This window comes from Salmo salar, chromosome 06 (assembly GCF_965601325.2).
Source record: "Salmo salar chromosome 06, fSalSal1, whole genome shotgun sequence".
Lineage (NCBI taxonomy): Eukaryota > Metazoa > Chordata > Actinopteri > Salmoniformes > Salmonidae > Salmo > Salmo salar.
The window spans coordinates 55,982,414-55,995,000 of NC_138296.1; the positions used below are offsets into that span (position 1 = coordinate 55,982,414).

The window sequence follows — 12,587 nt, forward strand, 5'->3', positions numbered from 1 at the left end:
CACTGAGTGCAGAAAACATCCTCTTTCCATGACAGATTGACCAGGTAAATCCAGGAGAACGCTATGATCCGTTATTGGATCCCATGAATCCACTTCAATCAGTGTAGAAGGGTAGGAGAAAGGTTAAAGAAGGATTTTAAGCTAGGAAACAATTGAGACGTGGATTGTGTATGTGTACCATTCAGAGGGTGAATGGGTAAGACAAAATATTTAAATGCCTTTGAATGGGGTATGGTAGTAGGTGCCAGGCGCACCGGTTTGAGTGTGTCAAGAACTGCAACGCTGCTGGATTTTTCACACTCAACAGTTTCCCGTGCGTATCAAGAATGGTCAACCAACCAAAGGACATCCAGCTAACTTGAACGCTTTCAACACCTTGTAGTCCATGCCTTGACGAATTGAGGCTGTTCTGAGGGGAAAACGGGGTGCAATGCAATATTAGGTGTTCCTAATGTTTTGTACACTCCGTGTATACACAGAGGTTTGTTGAAGTGACAAACCACACACATCCAATCAGTCAATTCTGGTGATTTGTGTTAGTAAAGAAAAGCACAAAGTAAATAAAATAAAGAACACACCCTTTAGGTGAGGTGCTGACTAACAGAAGATAAACTATACATAGGAAAAAGCTGCACACTCATCTCTCCTTCGGGTGGATATATTTGACCAACGCTTAATCTTTAGCCGAAATGTTGGTCAATTAAATCCACTTTCTTCTTCATTGGTACAGTATGTAAAGGGATACCATCCTTTGAAGGGTCATCATGTACATGTAATATGGTAGGTATCTCACCTGAGTGGTCTGGTAGTCAGAGGGGTCAAAGCCCTTGACGGTGACTTCCCGGAACACGTGGGGATGCAGGGGCTCCTTCGTCAGGTCACAGTGATAGATAACGGCTGGACGGAACAGAGTGGAGGGACAGGTCATTTTATATTTTTCAGATTCAGTTTATTTGTAGAAAAATCACATCTGAATTACATTTGTACATTACAAGAGAGAGGAAGGGGGTGAAATAGTAGAAAGTGTGTTTGTGTGTGTGGGGGGGTGGGGGGTATCTGGCAAGAGGAAAGAGGTGAAGTAGTAGAACATCTGTGCGCGTGTATGCATGTGTATCAGTCTCTAACTCAGAATGTGTGTAATATGATAACCTACGTAGCAGGAGGTGAAGCAGCATTTTATTTTATTTATTTTATTTAACGATGCAAGGCAGTGAAGAACAAATTCTTATTTACAATGACGGCCTACCTCGGCCAAACCCTAACAACGCTGGGCCAATTGTGCGCCGCCCTATGGGACTCCCAATCACGGCCGGTTGTGATACAGTCTGGTATCGAACCAGGGTCTGTAGTGACGCCTCTAGCACTGAGATGCAGTGCCTTAGACCGCTGCGCCACTCTGTAGTAGAAGATCTCAGAGTCCTTCTTGCATCCGCTGAAGCCCACCACAGTGTGTGTGTTTTTGTCTGTCTGTGTCTGATTCACTGGTGGCACCAACTTTTTCAGTTGACGGCACCAGCATATGATTTGGTCGCACCAATGTTGTGCCGCTGCGCAGCGATAATGTCCTGATCTGTGTCCCATAATGTGCCTGGATTCCTTCCGAACCAGGCTAAAAATGACAAACCATTATTTTTTTTATTTTTTATAAAAAGGGTGTTATTGTTAGCGATTTTGAAGTCACTCTACAGTTATAGTACACTATGAAAGCAATTTTATCTTTTGGTAAATTCCGGTTTCCTGGTTTTGTTTTTCAAGGTTTCAGAGTTTTTATTCGGGGTGGGGGGGTCTAAGCTAACATATGGAATTGTTTTAAGATGGTCATACCAAGCATCATTTAGATATTTGATTTTGAATTTTAAGAACTCTTAAGGTATCAAAAAAATAGATACAAAAAATATGGAATGGAAATATTGACTTTGGCATTACTGGTATTAACCAATAGAAATGCATTGAATAACAGTTTCACTACATGGAACAACATACAGTCCCCCCCAAAATCTAATGGAAGTTTGTTCTGAAGTGTCTGTCCTATATCTGAGAGATATGAAAGATCAGGAAAAGTTTACGTTTCATTTTTTTATTATTTTTTTTAACACGCATTTATCCCCTTATTTTAGCTACTAAACTATCTCCATATATATATAGTGCATTCAGACCCCTTTACTTTATCCACATTTTGTTAAGTCACAGCCTTATTTTAAAATGGATTCAATTATTTTCCCCCCACATCAATCTACATGAAATTCGCCATAATGACAAAGTGAAAACAGGTTTTTAGAAATGTTTGCTAATTTATTAAATGTAAAAAACAGAAATAGTATTCAGACCTTTTGCTATGAGATTCAAAATCGAGAGCTCAGGTGCATCCTGTTTCCATTGATCATCCTTGATATGAGATGACAACTTGATTGGAGTCCACCTGTGGTAAATTCAATTGATTGGACATGATTTGGAAAGGCGAACACCTGTCTATTTAAGGTCCCACAGTTGACAGTGCACGTCAGAGCAAAAACCAAACCACGATGTTGAAGGAATTGTCCGTACAGCTCCGAGACGGGATTGTGTCGAGGAAAATAACTGGGGAAGGGTACCACAACATTTCTGCTGCATTGAAGGTTCCAAAGCATACAGTGGCCTCCATCATTCTTAAATGGAAGAAGTTTGGAAACACCAAGACTTCCTAGAGCTGGCCGCCCGTCCAAACTGAGTAATCGAGGTAGAAGGGCCTTGGTCAGGGAGGTGACCAAGAACCGGATAGTCCCTCTGACAGAGGTCCAGAGTTCCTCTGTAGAGATGGGAGAACCATCCAGAAGGACAACCATCTCTGCAGCACTCCACCAAATCAGGCCTTTATGGTAGAATGGCCAGAGGGAAGCCACTCCTCAGTTAAAGGCACATAACAGCCTGCTTGGAGTTTGCCAAAAGGCACCTAAAGGACAATCAGACCATGAGAAACAAGATTCTCTGGTCTGATGAAACTAATATTGAACTATTTGGCCTGAATGCCAAGCGTCACGCCTGGAGTAAACCTGGCACCATCCTTACGGTGAAGCATGGTGGTGGCACCATTGTGCTGTGGGGATGTTTTTCAGTGGCAGGGACTGGGACACTAGTCAGGATCGAGGGAAAGATGATGAAAACCTGCTACAGAGCATTCTTGACCTCAGACTGGGGCGAAGGTTCACCTTCCAACAGGAAAACGACCCTAAGCACACAGTCAAGACAACACAGGAGTGGCTTCGGGACAAGTCTTTGAATGTCTTTGAGTGTCCCAGCCAGAGCATGGACTTGAACCCGATCTAACATCTCTGGAGAGACCTGTAAACAGCTGTGCAGCGACACTCCCCATCCAACCTGACAGAGCTTGAGAGGATCTGCAGAGAAGAATGAGATTAACTCCCCAAATATAGGTGTGCCAAGCTTGTTGCATCATACCCAAGAAGATTCGAGATTGTAGTCGCTGCCAAAGGTCCTTCAACAAAGTACTGAGTAAAGGATCTGAATACTTATGTAAATGTAATTTCAATTATTATTATTTTTTAAATTAAAACTATTCTAAAAACCTATTTTTGCTATGCCATTATGGGGTACTGTGTGTAGATTGAGAGGGAAAAAACGATTTAATACATTTTAGAATAAGGCTGTAACGTAAAATGTGGAAAAGTCAAGGGGTCTGAATACTGTCCGAATGCACTGTAGTTCCATTCATTTTTTTAACTGGCCAGGGGACCTTCAGATGAGTCTTGTGGGCAAATGGAAAACCATTGTGTTCGTGAGTCTCAGCTTTCAATAGAGTGGTCATAATAGTTTGTCGGCAAAACCTTTCGGATGCTACTGATGTTTTTGTGAGAAGACTGATTTTCAGGATGTCTTATGGTCTGACAAAAACTACTCTAGCTCTGCCACCTTGCACCTCAGATGCGGAAGGACGATATCGGCGGATGTGGTGGATTGAGACGCAGCTCAGGTTAAACCACATCAGGAGAGCACATTTGAGGTTTGGGAACAATCAAAAGATTTTTTGGCGGGAGCGTCCAAGAACACGTTGTGTTTGGCTAGCAGTGTTTTTGTACTGTACAGTGTAGGCTGCATGTGATGGCAGCGTTTCCAAAACAAATGCCCTGTCATTGAAACAAATCATCATGATATCATTCTGCCAGGTAGGCCTACTCTTTAGTCAACATTTAACTGAGAAGGTTTTTTAGGATGCCTTTAGAAATGTATATTCAAACAGTGCATGATGACAATTGCGCATCGCAAAGATTCAACCAAGACTTCAGATTTTTTTATATATTTTTTTAAATAGGCTACCTGGTCTGCATATCCATTGTGTTTGAATACATCTTGATAAGAAAAGCACATTGTGAACCAAAAACAAGCGACCAATTAAGAATAGGTGTTGCACTGCCAAGTCAAAAGGTCACAAATGTGAGTGCTTGGGTCGCAGTTTTGAGCCCTGGTTTATGATAGCCTACCTGGCGAGAGGAAGGAGGTGAAGTAGTAGAAGATCTCAGAGTCCCTCTTGCGTCCGGTGAAGCCCACCACAGAGCCCACGTCCAGGGCAAAGGTCCTGAGCTCCTCCCCTGAGCTCAGACGGTACATCTTAAGGACATTCTTTACATCGTGCAGGAAACACACGAACAGGAGGCTGGAGTAGGTACAGGTGGCAAACACTGGGAGAGGGAGTGAATGAGAGAGCACGCAAGAAGAAGGGTTAGTCAAACAATCTAAATGTTTAAAAACCATGATCATGTAGATAACAGAATACTCCTAGACAGTATATGGCATTTGTTATTTACTGAGGACCTGATCAAAACCAAAAGAGACTACTGTTGGTCTGGTAGTGCTCCAGTCCTCCCTGTCATAATTAGCAACAGAGGACATGGAAAGCATATTATGTCCCATAGTGTGGTTAATGTAAATCACTTAATTTATGTTCCTTTAACTTTCCTGAATACCTCTGTCAATCTGGCAGCTATCCATGTGAAGATTGGTTTATTGAATGTAACATCTCTAAATAATAAGTAGTTCATATGCAATGATTTTATTATTTCCACTGACATTGACAGTGTTTTCCACAAGCACATGGAGTAGCCAGCATGTTTTGTTGTTGCAGAACAGGCACTATTTTGGTGGCCTCTGGTACATTCAAACGCTAGATTGTATTTTCAACCAGCAACTATCAGGGAGGTTGCTTTTAAAATCTGCCTGAAGCTTATAGGCATATCGTTCATTCTAAAGGGGGAGGGCTCTGCAGACTTTTATGACTAGCAAATTGAAAAGTAGCCTAGTTAATTTAAGTGGAAAAAGTATCCAGCTGAAAATGAGTCTACATAGCTGTATAGCCGACAGCCAGCGCAAGTGGAAAACACTGTATTCATATTTTCATATGAAACTGAAACCTGGCTTAAACCATCTGTCATTGGCTTAAACCCAATGATTTTGCTCTCCAAATGAAACTACCACTCCAGCCTTTTCTTATCTACAGAAACCAAGGCCGTCTGGCCGTGGTGGTAGGGTAGCAGTCATTCATAGAGACAAGTATATATGTAGCTGTGTCTTGGCGAACTTCCGTTATTTGAAAGCCGTATCTTTTGCTTGAACAAGAAACAGCCCACCTTGTATATTTTAGTGTACTACACTCCTAAACCTAATAGTTTTTTCAATGCAGAATTATTTGACCTGCTATCTTCGGTTACGCCTAAATCTACCGTGCAAAAGTTCAGTCGTTTAGAACCGTCCTTGTTTTTGAAAGAAAAGCAAAAAAATTTGTCCATTAAAATAACATCAGATTGATCAGAAATACAGTGTAGACATTGTTAATGTTGTAAATGACTATTGTAGCTGGAAACAGCTGATTTTAATGGAATATCTACATAGGCCCATTATCAGCAACCATCACTCCTGTGTTCCAATGGCACGTTGTGTTAGCTAATCCAAGTTTATAATTATAAAAAGCGAATTGATCATTAGAAAACCCTTTTGCAATTATGTTAGCACAGCTGAAAACTGCTGTCCTGATTAAAGAAGCAATAAAACTGGCCTTCTATATACTAGTTGAGTATCTGGAGCATCAGCATTTGTGGGTTCGATTACAGGCTCAAAATGGCTAGAAGCAAAGCACTTTCTTCTGAAACTCGTCAGTCTATTCTTGTTCTGAGAAATGAAGGCTATTCCATGCGAGAAATTGCCAACAAACGGAAGATCTCGTACAACGCTGTGTACTACTCCCTTCACAGAACAGCGCAAACTGGCTTTAACCAGAATAGAAAGAGGAGTGGGAGGCCCCGGTGCACAACTGAGCAAGAGGAAAAGTACATTAGAGTGTCTAGTTTGAGAAACAGACGCCTCACAAGTCCTCAACTGGCAGCTTCAATAAATAGTACCCGCAAAACACCAGTCTCAACATCAACAGTGAAGAGGTAACTCCAGGATGCTGGCCTTCTAGGCAGTTGCAAAGAAAAAGCCAGATCTCATACTGGCCAATAAAAAGAAAAGATTAAGATGGGCAAAAGAACACAGACACTGGACAGAGGAAGAAAGGAAAAAAGTTATGGACAGACAAGTCTAAGTTTGAGGTGTTCGGATCACAAAGAAGAACATTCGTGAGACGCAGAAAAAAATGAAAATATGCTGGAGGAGTGCTTGACGCCATCTGTCAAGCATGGTGGAGGCAATGTGATGGTCTGGGGATTCTTTGGTGGTGGGAAAGTGGGAGATTTCAAATCAAATTTTATTGGTCACATACACATGGTTAATGCATATGTTAATGCGAGTGTAGCGAAATGCTCGTGCTTCTAGTTCCAACCATGCAACCGTATCAAGTAATCTAACAATTTCACAACAACTACCGTATGCACACAAGTGTAATGGAATTAATAAGAATATGTACATATAAATATATGGATGAGCGATGGCCGTGCAGCATAGGCAAGATGCAGTAGATGGTATAGTATATACATTTACATTACATTTAAGTCATTTAGCAGACGCTCTTATCCAGAGCGACTTACAAATTGGTGCATATACACATATGAGATGAGTAATGTAGGGTATGTAAACATATAAAGTGGCATTGTTTAAAGTGACTAGTGATACATTTATTACATCCAATTTTCCAGCTTGGAGGAAAATTGGAGGAAAATGTGCAGTAAAAATTTGGAAAAAGCCAAGGGATCTGAATACTTTCCGAATGCACTGTATAATAGGCGCAAAACAGAGACAAGGAAGATGCCCGCTACAGGTTCACAATGGTGTATGTAGGTGCATACAGCCGAGAGAGCTATGGTGGAGTGTTAAGAGTTATTTTGGATCCAAACTGTTGCAAAGACCCTTTATTTACCACAGCCAGCTGTTCTGCTACATACCACAATGCCAAGTCCTCATACTTTCCTCAGGGATTAAGCTTTTCCCCCTACATGAGAACCTCACTCACGAACCCTTATCCAGGTATGTTGGTAATAGAATGTTGGAATAAATGTCCCTTATTACTACATACACCTCTTTATAACAAGTGCAATTTAATCAAGGCTTTTGGTTCCGGGAAAATGGTATATTGTTTTTGTTTACCTAATATGACATTCTCTTGGACACCTCCTGAATGACAGGTAACATCTCAATAAACCTGGGCGTATCTGGAACTACCCCCTCTCTCGTTGTCGGAGAGTTAGAGTATGCATTCGGCATCATCGCTGCAAGAATGAAGATCCTTGATGGATGCATACTAAGTTCTTTGTGTGCACTGTGAACCAGTAGTTTTAAATCTTGTTTATAAAATTAAACCTGATTCTGGGACGCCTCAGTGTGCAGTAATTTAGATTAGACCGAACTACACCACAAGCCTGTAAAGTCGTTGTCAGCAATTGATGTTCAAATATAATCCATTGAAACACCTTGCATTGAAATAAAAGTCAGTGCTTTTTCAGCACACAAATAAACCTTTATTCTTGCATCTGAAAATATACCACAATACTAAAGTGTCTGCTGAGAACAGACATGTAAAACAAGTGTCTATGGTATAAAATGTGTCGTTACAAATATTTCTGAACAATAGTTCAACAGTGTCTGCTATGAACAGACATGTAAACAACAAAAGGCTCAAATATAGTGCCAAGAGAGTAGATAAAAATATTTAAGAGCAATATAAATATTTCAGAACAATAGTAAAACAGACACATGTAAATAACAAAAGTGTGTATGGAATTAAATGAAAGTGTCTGACTTCTGAGATATCTGAACAACAGAACAAGTTGTTAATTTCACTGTGGTCCCAGTCGTCGTGGTCTGTATTCGTCACGCACGAACTCATGCAGCTGGTGATCGAATTCCTCCCAGAGTTTTGGCGAGAGTTCATCCATAGGTGCCAGGACCCTGTGGGGAGGATGAGAAGAAGGGGAAAATTAGGAGTGTCTGGAGAGTGTGCATGGTGAAGAGGAAAAAGAAGAGAGGAAAGGGGATCAGAGTAAAGTCTGACATTTTTATTTATTTACCTCTGGGACAAGCTGGTGGCTTGGTGCATGATGTTGTCCAGATCTTGAGATATGTTTTCAATCATTTGCAAAGCCTTTGCAAGTGATGTGTCAAGGACGGAGTCTGCAGCTCTTTTCTCCCTTCTCACACCACTGCTACTACTGCTGCTCTGTGGCGTCGGTGAGGAGCAAGCCAGTGGAGTAGTTCTCGGGGGTGGGCCCAGGATAGAGCTGCCCAAGTCCTGCATGGAGATTGTTCCTAATTCTGCACTACAACTCAGTGCAGGAGATGGGCTGGGGGCCGATCACCAGTCAGTACTGGGACAGAGGTAGTGCTTGGGGCCGGTGAACAGGAAGTGCTGGGGCGCAGAGAACAAAACCAGGTGCGGTCTCCATTCACTGGTGTTTGTGCCTTGAAAATAAAAAAGTAGAGGGCTATTTAGTACACATTTCCAAAACATTAATGAACATTACATTAAGCGAGACCACAATAGACTATATAATGTTGCAAACGTTTGAGCAGAGTAGGCCTGGCCTAGCTACTCAACTCTGCTGAAACGTTTGCAACATTTTGACTAGCTGGACCTTGCTACCAAACATTGACTTTGGGAAGCTTATGTTTTTCTTTCTATGACAAAATTATTTGATCAAAAGCTGAAAAGATCTTTAGTTTAGTTGGTTGGCTTGCTTCCCCTGCAGAACTATTCTGCTAGGCTAGCTAGCCATTAGCCAGCCAAGTAGCTAGCACTAGCTGGCTAGCTATTGTTGGCAAAATATGGCTACCCTTTTCGTTAACTACAATAGAAAAATACAACATACCCATCCTTTGGTGAAGATGCACGTTGCTTCACCTGCCATAAAAGCCAGCAACAACGTTCCTGGAGAAGCCTTTCCACCGGCATCTCCACTGCGGCCCTTGTTTCTTTTCTTTGCCTTGACGAACTGGTTGCGAACACTTTTTTGAACAAGTGGTTGGGTCGGACCCCAGCGTCTCCGCAATCTCCCTCCATGGCATTTACATGGTGGTGTTTATATAATGCATGGCTAGAATCGTACCAGTCAATCGATGCATGACGTTGGCGTTCACCATGCTGAATCCACACTGAGTTTCGGGCTGAATCTACAAGAAGCACCCCTGCAGTTGACCAATCACAGACAAGAGAGTAGAGAAAAAAAATGTGTGCCCGAACAGCCGACGAAACCTAAAACGTAAAAAATGTTTGTCATAATAATATGCACAAACTGTACCGAACTGTTTCGGGTGGGAAGCATGAGGCTGCCTGATCACCTGATCACAGATCACCTGATCTCTGCAAACTGTTTTTACGATTCTTTACAGAAAAGATAGAAAATATTAGAACCCCGATTGACAGTACCTGACACCATACCAGCATCTGGTCAGGAAGCACCTGCGGCAACTCCATGTACGTGAGCCCTACTAGACTACTAAAATAGGTTATGCCTACTGTTGGCTCCAACATTCTGTTTATTGTAAATACACTGCTCAAAAAAATAAAAGGGAACACTTAAACAACACAATGTAACTCCAAGTCAATCACACTTCTGTGAAATCAAACTGTCCACTTAGGAAGCAACACTGATTGACAATAAATTTCACATGCTGTTGTGCAAATGGAATAGACAACAGGTAGAAATTATAGGCAATTAGCAAGACACCCCCAATAAAGGAGTGGTTCTGCAGGTGGTGACCACAGACCACTTCTCAGTTCCTATGCTTCCTGGCTGATGTTTTGGTCACTTTTGAATGCTGGCGGTGCTTTCACTCTAGTGGTAGCATGAGACGGAGTCTACAACCAACACAAGTGGCTCAGGTAGTGCAGCTCATCCAGGATGGCACATCAATGCGAGCTGTGGCAAGAAGGTTTGCTGTGTCTGTCAGCGTAGTGTCCAGAGCATGGAGGCGCTACCAGGAGACAGGCCAGTACATCAGGAGACGTGGAGGAGGCCATAGGAGGGCAACAACCCAGCAGCAGGACCGCTACCTCCGTCTTTGTGCAAGGAGGAGCAATAGGAGAACTGCCAGAGCCCTGCAAAATGACCTCCAGCAGGCCACAAATGTGCATGTGTCTGCTCAAACGGTCAGAAACAGACTCCATGAGGGTGGTATGAGGGCCCGACGTCCACAGGTGGGGGTTGTGCTTACAGCCCAACACCGTGCATTCTGGCATTTGCCAGAGAACACCAAGATTGGTAAATTCGCCACTGGCGCCCTGTGCTCTTCACAGATGAAAGCAGGTTCACACTGAGCACATGTGACAGACGTGACAGTCTGGAGACGCCGTGGAGAATGTTCTGCTGCCTGCAACATCCTCCAGCATGACCGGTTTGGCGGTGGGTCAGTCATGGTGTGGGATGGCATTTCTTTGGGGGGGGCCGCACAGCCCTCCATGTGCTCGCCAGAGGTAGCCTGACTGCCATTAGGTACCGAGATGAGATCCTCAGACCCCTTGTGAGACCATATGCTGGTGCGGTTGGCCCTGGGTTCCTCCTAATGCAAGACAATGCTAGACCTCATGTGGCTGGAGTGTGTCAGCAGTTCCTGCAAGAGGAAGGCATTGATGCTATGGACCGGCCCACCCGTTCCCCAGACCTGAATCCAATTGAGCACATAATGTCTCGCTCCATCCACCAATGCCACGTTGCACCACAGACTGTCCAGGAGTTGGCGGATGCTTTAGTCCAGGTCTGGGAAGAGATCCCTCAGGAGACCATCCGCCACCTCATCAGGAGCATGCCCAGGCGTTGTAGGGAGGTCATACAGGCACGTGGAGGCCACACACACTACTGAGCCTCATTTTGACTTGTTTTAAGGACATTACATCAAAGTTGGATCAGCCTGTAGTGTGGTTTTCCACTTTAATTTTGAGTGTGACTCCAAATCCAGACCTCCATGGGTTGATAAATTGGATTTCCATTGATTATTTTTGTGTGATTTTGTTGTCAGCACATTCAACTATGTAAAGAAAAAAGTATTTAATAAGATTATTTCATTCATTCAGATCTAGGATGTGTTATTTTTGTGTTCCCTTTATTTTTTTGAGCAGTGTAGCTTCCTGACCTCTGGCTCCTTTCCAGCCTATTTCAGCATGGCGCCGTATTGGATGGCCACCGTTTTGGAAGCTCTGACCCATCTTTGCTATTTTGTGAAAAATCTTGTTTATTTTTTGTCTACTTACACGTAATGTATCCGCTATTATTTCTTACAACCGACAAGAACTCTGAACATCAGATCGTTAGTTACTTACCCCAATCCTGGCTTCTACTTCGGCTAATCTGCCCTGGGCTCTCTCTGCAATTCCAATCCAATTTTCAGGCTACCGAAGAGGAAACGCTGGCGTTACAGAGGCAAGAGAGGAGGGATCTTGGTGAGATCAATGCAAAGGGAAACCCTCCATTCTACTGGCGAAAGTACAGTCACTTGATAATAAAATGGATTTGCTACCGATGAGACTCTCGGAATTGCAATATTCTTTGCTTTTCAGAAACATGGCTCTAAGACAAGATACCCCCCACAGCTATTCAACTCGATAAATTCTCAATTCACATGGGCCGCACTGAACAGTGGAGTTGGGGAAATCGAGGGAGGAGGGGTTTGCCTCATCAACTTCAACTGGTGTGGTAATTCCAACACGATGGAAGTGTCAACCCACTGTTCACCCGTCTTGGAAAACCTTATGGTCAAATGCCGACCCTTCTACCTCCCGAGGGAGTTTTCAGCTGTTATCGTGACTGCTGTAAACATTTCACCACAGGACAATAAAAATAATAAGCTGGCGCTTAAACTGTGCAAAGCTATAAACAAGCAGGAAACCCTACAGCCAGAGGCTGCCTGCAATTTTAATTCGGCATCAGTAAGACACTTGATGCCCAACTTTCATCAACACGTCTCCAAACTACTAAGGGCGATTAAGTCCTAGACCACTGCTATTCTACCCACAAGCAAGCATACAAGGCCCTCCCTCGTCCTGCATTCGGCAAATCATATCACGACTCCATACTTTTGCTTCCTGTGTACAAGCAAAAGCTGAAACAGGAAGTACCCCAGATTCGCTCCGTTGAGAAATGGTCACCAGAATCAGAGGGTATGCTTCAGGACTG

General features: G+C 43.0%; 1 protein-coding gene and 1 long non-coding RNA gene across 2 annotated transcripts in view; both read right to left on the reverse strand.

The window, feature by feature from the left end:
- Positions 1-12,587, reverse strand: part of LOC106607556 (prolyl endopeptidase) — a 64,232-nt gene that overhangs the window by 22,900 nt on the left and 28,745 nt on the right. Inside the window, exons 9-10 of the mRNA XM_014204595.3 lie at positions 4,476-4,673; positions 794-897 (exon numbers count right to left, since the gene is read on the reverse strand). Of these exons, the coding sequence (XP_014060070.1) occupies positions 794-897; positions 4,476-4,673 (302 nt within the window). The remainder of the gene's footprint in view (positions 1-793; positions 898-4,475; positions 4,674-12,587) is intronic.
- LOC123743461 (uncharacterized) overlaps positions 6,187-12,587 on the reverse strand; it is a 7,371-nt gene continuing 970 nt past the window's right edge. Inside the window, exons 1-3 of the long non-coding RNA XR_006770268.2 lie at positions 9,288-12,587; positions 8,490-8,880; positions 6,187-8,370 (exon numbers count right to left, since the gene is read on the reverse strand). The exon at positions 9,288-12,587 is cut by the window's right edge and continues 970 nt beyond it. This is a non-coding gene — a long non-coding RNA (uncharacterized LOC123743461). The remainder of the gene's footprint in view (positions 8,371-8,489; positions 8,881-9,287) is intronic.